At 33.9% G+C, this 12,001-nt stretch overlaps 1 protein-coding gene across 1 annotated transcript in view; it reads left to right on the top strand.

The window, feature by feature from the left end:
- The window catches only part of LOC145259209 (cubilin-like), a 217,986-nt gene that overhangs the window by 97,684 nt on the left and 108,301 nt on the right, over positions 1 to 12,001 (top strand). The window contains exons 6-8 of the mRNA XM_080117044.1: positions 3,457 to 3,550; positions 5,094 to 5,218; positions 11,343 to 11,495. Of these exons, the coding sequence (XP_079973170.1) occupies positions 3,457 to 3,550; positions 5,094 to 5,218; positions 11,343 to 11,495 (372 nt within the window). The remainder of the gene's footprint in view (positions 1 to 3,456; positions 3,551 to 5,093; positions 5,219 to 11,342; positions 11,496 to 12,001) is intronic.

Here is a 12,001-nt window from a genome sequence, read left to right on the forward strand (position 1 = left end):
TGTGTGTGTGTCTGTCTGCCTCCATATTTTATAACTCTCCAAAACCAAAAGTCACAGAGCAGCACTAAGGGCCTAAAATCATTGAATTTTTTTACAGACCGTCCTTTTATGGGTCTTCAGCCGATAAAAATAGTTTTAAGGGGGGTCAAAAATGGGTCAAATTTGAAAAAATCGTTATCCATTTTGTACATTCATGTTAGTCTATTTTTAATCAGTTCATAAGCGTGGCACGTTGGTACAGTGGTAACGTCACCAGCTTTGAATGCTATAGTTTTGCTTTCGGTTTCAATCTAGCTGATTGCACCCAACTTTTTTTTTTACTTTTGAAATTACGACTCTATAATAATATATACGAAATCTGGACTAATTAAAATATCATATTTAAGCGTATTTTATGACTGGACAAAGCCGATGTCCCCACCCCCGCCAGTCAATAAATGTTAATTCATTTGATGATTCGTGGAAAATTTATTTCTAAACAAAAACAAACAAATAGAAACAATTAATAGAATCGGTTTTTGGCATCAGAAATATGGCAGAAATTTTTCCGTTTCTGATATTGTTTCCAATACCTTAAAAAGTTTGGAATTTTCGATTACTGATTCCAATTAATCATCCCAAAACTAACACACACACACACACACACATTTTTGAATAGCAGAGTAGTGCAGTATCCATTCCGTTGTCATGAAACAACCTCCCATGCATTAACTCCTCGTTTGATAAGGGAGGAACGTATATGTTCATTTATGATATTTTTCTCGTGATACTGCCATCCAAATACCAGTAAAGGCCAATGGTTGCTACCAACGAGAAATCAATGGTAAACTGTTATTGCAGTAACGCAAACTAGTTGAAAAGGTGAAAGAGACAGTGAGTACTGGATATCTTGGGAAACACCACAGGTTGTTTTCAAAGAGAATTCTTTGATGATGGTCTCTGTAAAAACTCCTCATGAATAATAATAATAATAATAATAATAATAATAATAATAATAATAATAATAATAATAATAATAACTAGCGGGGCTTATGGAAATTCCACAGAGGACTCATTCATATGTAATAATATTGATGTTGGCATCCTGTAGATGTTCAGCATAAATGGAGACGCTCTGATATTATTGAACCTTTTTTGTTAAAACTGCAAAAGTATTTATCTAAACTAGCATGGACCCCCGGCATAGCCCAGTCGTAAAATATGCTTGAATATGATATTTTAATTCTTGCAGATTTCGTATATAGAGTTAATGTTCTATCGATTTTTATATATTATAAAGTTACGCGTTCAAAAATAAAAAAAATATATCCATATCACTTGGGTGCATCAGCTTGAATCAAAACCGAAACCAAAACTTATGAAAAAATATATGTATATATATATATATATATGTATAACTTGAGTTCCTTCAGTAATAATAGAAATCGAAACCAAAAATTATGAAGAATTCTTGATAAAATTATTTATAAAAAAAAAACAGATTACTGGAGTACCATCAGATATAATCGAAACCGAAACCAAAACTTATCAAGAATTTTTGGTAAAATTATTTATTACAAGAAATGGAAGTTCATAACAATTAAACGACACTCACAGGGGGACTCATTCATATGCAATATACTGATGTTGGCATTCTGTAGATATTCAGCATAAATGGAGATGCTCTGATATTATTGTAGCTCTTTTGTTAAAACTGCGAAAGTATTTATCTAAGCTAGGAGGAATACCCGGCATAACCTGGTCGTAAAGTACGCTTACAAATATTGTAATTCTTGCAGATTTTGTATATATTATTATAGAGTTAATGTTCTATCGATCTTTATATATTATAAAGTTGCGATTAGAAAAATAAAAAATATATCTATACGACTTGGGTTCATCAGCTTGAATCAAAACCGAATCCCAAACTTATAATTATATATATATATATATAACTTTATTTCCTTCAACTATAATCGAAACAGAAACCAAAACTTATGAAGAATTCTGGATAAGATTATTTATAAAAAAAAAAAAAAATAGATTACTAAAGGTGCCATCAGCTAAAATCGAAACCAAGACTCATGAAGAATTCTTGATAAAATTATTTTAACAAACATAGATTATTGGAGTGTCATCTATAATGGTATCGTTTTTAAGCTCGCCCCTTCGGACGACAAATATCGAAAAATTGGCTAAAAACATTAATTCCTTCTCCTTCAACTGGACATTTTTCTACAGGAAAGGGGTCGCTTTTTTCACAGATATTTTCGAAAGTCATTCCCTCTTTTCGATTGACTAGCCTTAATTTAAACCTACGTTACTTCCGGTTTGGAAATAGGCGCAACAGCAAAGACGCTACTTTTTTTTTTTTCATATTCTTTTCCTCCTTCGCAGTACGGGTTCGAGCTTACCTGCTTACTGCAACTTTTTTATTATTTTTTTTTGGCTCAACACACACCTCCAAACACCTGGGAAACGCCGGATACCCAGGCTAGTTAGCTATAATCGAAACTGAAACTAAAACTTATGAAGGCATCTCCTGTCTTTGCGATAATCAGCTTTCATTCTTGTTAGCTCATTATATCAAGTAGCTTCATGCCTTGTCTTGAGCCATTCCCATACATAAATAAAAAAGCAACTATAATATGACATAATAGCTTAAGTGTATGCCTCGAACATCATATTCACAAGGGCTTATCATTGAACAGTGGTAAAACAAAGACTGCTGGACATTCATGACTGAAATTTGATGGATAAGTCAGTCAATGGCTGAAACTTATTTGTACTAAATATGGATGGATTACAAAAATGATTGTAATTAACTAGTGGGACCTGTGGAAATTCCACAGGGGACTAATTCATATACAATATATTGATGTCGACATTCTGTAGATGTTCAGTGTAAATGGAGATGCTCTGATATTATTGTAGCTCTTATTAAAACTGCAAAAGTATTTATCCAAGCTAGCAGGAATACCCGGTATAGCCTGGTCATAAAGTACACTTAAATATGATATTGTAATTCTTGCAGATTTTGTATATATTATTATAGAGTTAATGTTCTATCGATTTTTATATATTATGAAGTTATGATTTCAAAAATAAAAAAATATATCCATATGACTTGAGTGCCATCAGCTATCATTGAAACCAAAATCAAAACTTATGAAGAATTCTTAGTAAAATTATTTATTACAAGAAATGGAAGTACATAACAATTAAACGACCTGCATGTAAGCGTGACACAGAAAATAACACACACACTATCGCATTAATATATAGATTCTGATTTTGTTTATTAATATAATAACAATAATAACAATAATAATAATAATAATAATAATAATGAGGGGCATCTGGAGTGCGGGTGTTCACTCTGTAGCAGGAATACCTGTTCCAGAATGTTTTTGTTTTTTTTAATACAGACATTGATATTGCTTTGTTCATTTTTTTCTCTTAAATTTAATTCCTTAGGGATGACCAGTTGCAAGAGCCCAGAGTCTTTGACCGCTCATCCATATCAATGGCAGCTGCTTACATCACCTTATTATCCAAAACCGTATGTTAGGTAAATATTTACTTTCAATCGTATCTTATTTTTTATTTTTTCGTCACTGATTGGCATAATCCTATTTGTTATAGATTGGGGCCCTATGCTTGCAGGTAAAGATTAATATGAATTTTGAAAGTTTTCCATTAAGCATATGTTGAGATGGCCTGACGACGAACAGAGATGAACTCATTGCACCTGACGTGATTGATGCACAAGTTCATAAGTCATTGTTTTGTATTTTTTAAAGTTTTAGATGGAAATACAAACTTACATACAGACAGACGTTTGTCCTTTATACAATAGATCCCTGGTGGAAGTTGAAATTAAAATACTCTTCAGTGAAAGTTGGCATATTATTCATCCAGGGCAACACGGATCAAGAATATACCAGCTTTGTGGGTCATTGTTTTGTATTTTTCAAGTTTTAGATAGAAATACAAACTTACATACAGACAGACGTTTGTCCTTTCTATAATAGATCCCTCGTGGAAGTTGAAATTAAAATACTCTTCAGTGAATGTTGGCATATTATTCATCCAGGGCAACACGGATCAAGAATATACCAGCTTTGTGGGTCATTGTTTTGTATTTTTCAAGTTTTAGATGAAAATATAAACTCACATACACACAGATATTTGTCCTTTCTATAATAGATCCCTCGTGGAAGTTGAAATTAAAATACTCTTCAGTGAAAGTTGGCATATTATTCATCCAGGGCAACACGAATCAAGAATATACCAACTTTGTGGGTCATTGTTTTGTATTTTTCAAGTTTTAGATGAAAATATAAACTAACATACACACAGATATTTGTCCTTTATATAACAAATGTCTGGTGGGAATTGAAAGTGAAATACTCTTCAGTGAAAATTGGCTTTTGATAAACGGATGATTCGGATCTCTGATCAGCATGAATTATTAATAAATCTAGAAAGAATAATTTGTTAGCGTGTTCTTTTTCTGTGTTGAACTGTACAGATGGACGGATGGAGTTTACATGCTCCAACACTGCTTGAACATCCTCCTGATGAGGCCAGAATATGAACGTGTCATTCACACAATCACATTAATGGCTTTAGAGATGTGGATCCTAATGCTATCTCTTCAAAGTATCCCAGTTATACATTGGTCAGTACTGGGGACAATGCTGACCTCATAGCTTAATCTGCTTTCTGTCGATATACGCGAGATCCCATCATAAAGTCTGTAGTTTCTATGCAAAATGTCAACATCTACATCAGATGCTGTATGTGCTCTCCGCTTATCTCAGCATTTGTTTCCAGTCGTCCTGTACTTCACTTGCCACTGGTATTTAACAATGTCGTCCCAGGAGAGGTGTGGTTGGAGATTGTGCACCTCCTGCCACAAAAATTTCACGCACAGGCAACCCTTCATTGGTATCCTTAGTCTGTCCAAGACTGAAGGAGCCTGTTTGAGCAGCAAGATGTTTGTTTACGATACATTTAAACTTCTATGTATTAATATATTCAAGGAAGCAGGAAACAGGGACAGAATTAACTTTGTATTTTTTTTCTTTGTCCTTTTCTTTTAATTTCAGTAACCTCGCGTGTCATTGGGTAATTACAGCCGCCGATTCCGATAATATTGTTCAAATGGAATTTGAAGATTTTGATGTTGAGCTTTCGGACGATTGTACGAAAGATTATCTACAAGTCCACGATGGTAAGTTTTCTTTTGTATTATTTGCTTTATTCCGACTCCTGTTCTTCAGCTTCAGTGTTATTCTCACAACGTTTCAACCGATGTAACCCCCAACCTTTCTTCAGGCATATCTTGTCGAACTCGCAAACCTTTCTGCCGAACTTCAAAATTTGTACAGAATTTTGAATGGAACTCCACAGTGGTAACATGCTTTGTTCGGTCAGCTATGACCATATAAAAGTCTTACGCAATTTGTAATTCTGTCCTTTGTATTGTCCACGCTAAGGATTGAACCTTTAACCTCCAGAAGAGTGTCACTTAGAAATGAATTTTACTTAGTACTTTATCCGTTACGCCATGGGCAGGACAAAGAATACAATTGCGAATTATTAAGACTTATTGCTATTGACAGAGTTGTACCAAGGCTTCTAAGGCCCCTTTTTCTTGGTTACCGTCAACTAAGATTTGCATATGTCTATTTATCAAACTAGAACTTTATTCAACTTTTTTAGAAACGTTGTCCATGGAATCTGAAGACTAAAGAACAAAATAAAAAAAGGGGATTCAACTGGCTGACGGAACGAGAACATTCTAACCCGTGGATTAAATAAAAGGCTCCGTTTTAAATTCTGCACAGATTCCCAGAATCGACAGAAAAATTCCTGAGTTCGACAAGATACATCTGAAGAAGGTCAGAGGTTACATCAGCCGAAACGTTGCGTGAATAGCACACAAGATGCGAACAGTAGTCCGAATAATCCAAATAATACAAATCATTACTCCTCATCTCAAAAATACAGAAATAAATTTTCTTTTCTTTTGTCTGTTTTATGAGAATTAGAGAATAATATTAAAATTAGAAAAGGTACAAAAAAAACATTACTTCACAGGTTTGAAACAAGCCTCTTGTTATTGGGATGGATTAAAATCCTTAAGTTAAATTACAGAAAATGCCATTCAGCCACATGTCCAATAACATTTTTATTTTATTCATATTCAGCCCAAATAAGGCAACATACCACTGAGACGTACGAGGCTACTGTAACTTAAGGTCCATGCCTATAGGCATAACCCTTAATTCACAGTAGCCCCTTTTTAGCAAAAAAAATGTAAATTGGTCGATTGTACTCAATGTCAACCAAGAGGCTCCCTTTTCACTGACTATTACAATGAAATATACGAGGAGGTGCAACTTCTTTTCCCAGGATTACTCCACTTACCCTTGTTTCTTCACTTTATAATGCTAAGTGTTTAGTTAATAAAATTAATCGTTAATAATTAATTGTTAATAAAATTCACAATTCTTTTTACAATCCAACTATATTTAGTAAAAATAAACTTTAGTCTATGCCTGACTTGTCCATCAAGTTTTAGTCATGAATGTTCAACAGTCTTTGTTTTATTGTTGATATACTTCAAATGCATTAATCCATACTGAGCACTATCTAAAGTCATTAAGATTTGTGGAACAAATAAAGAGGTGTGTTACATATACTTCCCTTCTTAGGAGATGTCTCATCTTCCATCAGCGTCCCTCAACGTTCCATCCTGAGCCCAACTCGCTTCTTGATCGTCATCAATGATCTCCTCAATCACATTTTTAGATCATTCATAGACATTTATGCAGAGAACACTACCATCTATAGTAACACTTCAAAGACCGAAAATGGCCAAGATCTCTCTGATTCTCCCTTTTCTGATCTTGAGCATGTGGTGTAATGGGGAAAACGGTAACTGGTTAATTTTAATGCATCTTAAACCAAACATCTATCTTTTCATCATTAACACTCTGACCCACATCTTGTCCTTATGGAAATGAATGGCTCTTGCTTTGAGAACACTCCATGTTTAGACAAGCTTCTTGGTCTGACCTTCACTCTTGATCTGAAATGGAGTACATACATCAAATCTGTTGCCAAGGTTGCTGGAAAAATGGTTGGATCATTCTATCGCTCCAGTAGATATCTTACTACTGATACAATTCTCTATCTGTGTAAGAATCAAGTACATCCTAGGATGGAATACTGTTGCCACATCTGGACAGGAGCTGCTCAGCCCATCTTATCCTGCTCTGACAGAGTTCAAAACAGACTTTGTAATCTAGTAGGCAATGCCCTTTTCTCTTTTCTGTAGCTTCTTTTCCACAGAAGAGATGTTGCAAGCCGGTATCTGTTCTATTGCTATTTTCATGATAAGTGTTCGACTGAGCTCCAATCTATGGTTCCCCCTCGCCAATCTTTCACAAAAACACTCTAATCAAAATCACTATCAATAAATTCCCTCACTCTGTCTTGGTGCCTAATCCTAAACATGGATTCCATGAACAAAGCTTCTTTCCTAGAACTGCCTATGGAATTCTGTTTTGCGGGTCTGCTTTCTTGCTGATATCGTCGTCTTCAAGTTCAACATAAACAAATTCTTATTGAACCATCCCCGTAAATAATCTAATTATACCAAATTTCAACCACAAACGATTACTACGCTACTGACCCAATGACTACAGTATGCACATTAACCCTTATCTCTGGGTCTTGATATGTGGTAACCCCTTTGTAAAAAAAATTTAAAAAAAAATAATTAATTAAATCAACACGTATATTGCTTTATAACCACATCTTGTTCTCCTCAAATGCGGGTCACAACTATAACTGCACAGTCCAATACCAAATTGTGTTTTCCATTCTTTCCGTGACCGGGTCATCTGAAATGGATGTTTCATGACAGCATAAAGATACAGAAAAAATCTCGACTTTTAAGAAAGGACCCTTTTATTGAGATATTAACTTATTTTAACCCTTTTATTGAGATGTTAACTTATTTTAACCCTTTTATTGAGATGTTAACTTACTTTAACCCTTTTATTGAGATGTTAACTTACTTTAACCCTTTTATTGAGATATTAACTTATTTTAACCTTTTTATTGAGATACTAGCAATCGGTGCCCGGCGTTGCCCAGGTGTTTTGAGGTGTATGCTGAGAAAAAAAAAAGGTCAATTTTTTAAAACTTTGACCCCTATTATAACCTCTTAACATTTATTGTTTAGGGATCAAGTAAAGTTAATAAGTTACATCCATGTCCAAGGAATCTATATCTAAAATATCACGTGTTTAGACCCAAAATTGTAGGAGGAGTTTGGTAGAGTTCTCAAAGGTCAAACCGTTGAATATTGACCACTTAATCGCCAAATTTCTGTCGAAAACCTATCACATCGATTTTCCCAAATCTCAGTACCCTGTATATCAAATTTCGAATCTGTAGGCTTAAAATTGACAGAGTTTTAGCGTAGGGAAATGCACACAGACGCACAGACGCACACAGACACTATCACTTATATATATATATAAACATAAACATCATATGTATAAGGATAATAGTACGCCATATATATAACAAAAGACCATTATTTACTGAAGTGAAAGGAAAACCCGGGGGAACTTTACCCAAAAATAAATCTATATTTTTTTTGTGTGTATTGATAGTCTTATCAACACCCCTTTTTTCTATTTATTTAAAAAGAAAATACAACTTTGTTATTTATGAGTCGTGGAATTGCATTCATCTACAAAAGATCTAGCTAATGTGCATATTTTTTATCGTTTTTAATTAATTCCCTATTAGTTTTTTTTTTCGGTTCTCTTATACGATGATCATCTTTATTTAACTATTACGTGTAATTATATTCATACAGATATTCTATATGATTTATATTTGCGTAATATTTGCGTAGAAATGAAGAAAATCAAATTTACTGTGTGTTTATCGTGTTGCCATAACAACGTGACGTAGCCAAGGACGGTAGTGGACGTGAGTGTGTGTGTGTGTGTGTGCGCGCGTGCTGGGAATGGATGACAACGTTTTTTTTCGTGCTGTGTTTATATTATGCATATTGTTTCGTATCTTATCAACTTTTTCGAATCTATGTGTACAGTAATACAAACCCGTTTTTCGAGCTGAATAAATATGTTACATTGAATAAAAACACGAAAAATATATCCAGTTTGGTAGAAAAGTAACTTATCTTGCCTTTGATAACATTTATTTGTTATATATTTGTTTTTTGATAACTTTTTCGAATCTATGTGTACAGTAATACAAACCCGAAATGAAAAGACCACGAGTGAACGCGCGTTTTTTTTTTTTTTAGTTTAGTTTCATATATATATATATATATAAAAATAAGTATTTTTAAATTTTATCTTTCTAGCTTTAAAAAAAAGTTTTAAAATTTTATCAGCCGGCATAATTTATTTTTAAATATTGAAAAATTTCAGGAAAATTAATTTTTGCTAGATTTTCAAAACATTGTTTTCGTGTTGTGTGTACGTGTGTGCGGCTAGCACCAGAATGGCAGACGCGATGTCGAAGGTTGGATTGTTAGATTGTGTAAGTTTCGTACTTTTGTAATTTGTAAATAACAAGTTAGGAAAAAATTAAACCCTTCCAAGATGGACAATAAATAAAGCCATAATATTTTATGGTAAAGTTAAGAGCGTACGAACCATAGTTTTTTAGGAGATGTGATTATTGGATTAACCAATCAGAAATCGTCTGTGGCACACACATCTCTGTTTTTATAGATAGATAGATTAACTTATTTTAACCTTTTTATTGAGATGTTAACTTATTTGAACCCTTTTATTGAGATATTAACTTACTTTAACCCTTTTATTGAGATGTTAACTTACTTTAACCCCTTTTATTGAGATGTTAATTTACCTTTTCTGCTACTGATAGACGGTGCATTCCAGGCTATGGATATTTAATGCCCTTAACTTATTCTCAATTAATAGATAATTCTCTACACACAGTTTTCACCTTGTGCGTTTCAAATTAAGATGTGTACCTCTCTCGTTCCTGTCTCTTCTAGACATGTGACGTCATATCTGTTTCTAGTAGATGGCATTAAGTGGACTCACTCACCCGATGGCTTCGGACATCCCTTTTTTTAATTTTCTTACTTTGAAGATTGTAACGCTAGGTATGAGGCAGCCAAACCAGCTGCCAACATTGCCCTGCTGCTTTTTATTGAAACCAACCAAGAGCTCTTTTTAGTATCCTCGTTGTTCCCTTAAGTGCAGTTCGTGTCAATGGATAATCGTTGAATCACAATCATCAGATGAATACTAGTAAACATAAATAAGTAATGGGGTACTAGGAAACGTTTCCCCACCCCCCTTACTCTCCGTACCTTGCACCTTCTGACTTTCACCTCTTCCTAATCATGAAGTTGTGCTTGAAAAGAAAAGCGTTTCCCAAATGATGCAACCCCGATTTCAGAAGTCACATCATGATTGGAGGACCAATCTAGGGTGTTCTACAAAAAACGGTCTTCAGAGCTACATTAAACGATGGGAGAAATGTGTAACTCTGGGTGGGTCCTATGTACAGAAAGGCTAAATAACTGTGCCAAGTTTCGTTGTTCTACTGCTAATGACTTGAGTGCCATCAGCTAGAATCAAAACCAAAACATTTAACACTCCAGCCATGTTCCCTACTGTCTAAGCTAACCCGACAGATAGATAAGAAAGATTTAAAATTAAACCAATTCGAGCTATGGTTGAATTTTCCCATGAGTAAAACTATGTCGGCAAGTTGAAATGAACATTTTGCATTTCAACTTGTTGACATATTTCTGTACGCGTTATTCATCCATCCAAACAAAAGATTTTACTAATTATAAACCATCCTTGATCTGTGATTACTATTTCCTGTAAATGTTAGTGCTATGTGACCAGTGTTTTAAGAGTTTATCGGTTAAATATTTTCACACAGACATACATACATCTACTGTTTTATTTATATAGATTAGCTTTTAGTAAAAAAAAAAAGAAGGAAATTGATCGACTGTAGTTAAGATCAACAAAGAGGTTCCCTTTTCATTGATTATTACACTGAAATATAGGAGAAGGTGCAACTCCTTCCCCAGGATTTCTCCACTTACCCTTGATCCTTCATCTTATAATGCTAAGTGTTTATTAAAGGGATATCAAGTACCATTTTTTTTTTAATCTTTGTAATGACTTGAGCGAGGATTGAACTCTGGTTGCCTTCCCCATAAGCGAATACTCATACCATTATGCCAAAGATTTTAGTATTGATTGCAAGAATACCTCAAGAAATATTATATTTTTGTATTCTTTCAGGTGGAAGCAAGGATAGTCCTTTGATAGGGATTTACTGTGGACAGGATTTCCCGGCGGTTAAGAGCACTGGCCGTAAAATATATATTTCCCTCTACTCAGACGACAAAGGACAGAATATTGGATTTAAAGCGAAGTACATTGCTACACAAACTGGTAAGTATCAAAACAGAGTCACATCATACCAAATTCTATCATATCTGTCATACTTGCACACGTCATATACATGTCAATATAGGGGTAGTGATTGTAGAACTAATTTAAACTTAAAACCTAACACGTGTGTTAGTTTTTAATTACGCGAAAAAAAATGTTTCTACTTATTTACACAAAAATAAAACAATAACCATTCATCAAACTTAACGTATTTTATTTTATTTTGTTGCTTTTCCATTTCCTTGTTTTAATTGTGATAAGTATCCGATAAATGTTATTTGATCGTGTTAGCTAGCGTTTTTTTTTTAATTTTTATTCATTTATTAATTTATTTTGTTTTTATTCGCGCCCAGCATATTTCAGTGGGTTACGGCAGCTTCCGGTCGCACCCGAGTGAACAGTTACACATATTCGTTTTTTTTTTTTAATTCAACACCACCAAAATATATTCAGTCAGCGAAATTTAACTTTAAATCCCCCCATGTCACATGACTAGACCAACCAAT

The sequence above is a fragment of the Euprymna scolopes genome, chromosome 34, assembly GCF_053919585.1.
Source record: "Euprymna scolopes isolate OS-2025 chromosome 34, ASM5391958v1, whole genome shotgun sequence".
In the NCBI taxonomy this organism is placed as follows: domain Eukaryota; kingdom Metazoa; phylum Mollusca; class Cephalopoda; order Sepiida; family Sepiolidae; genus Euprymna; species Euprymna scolopes.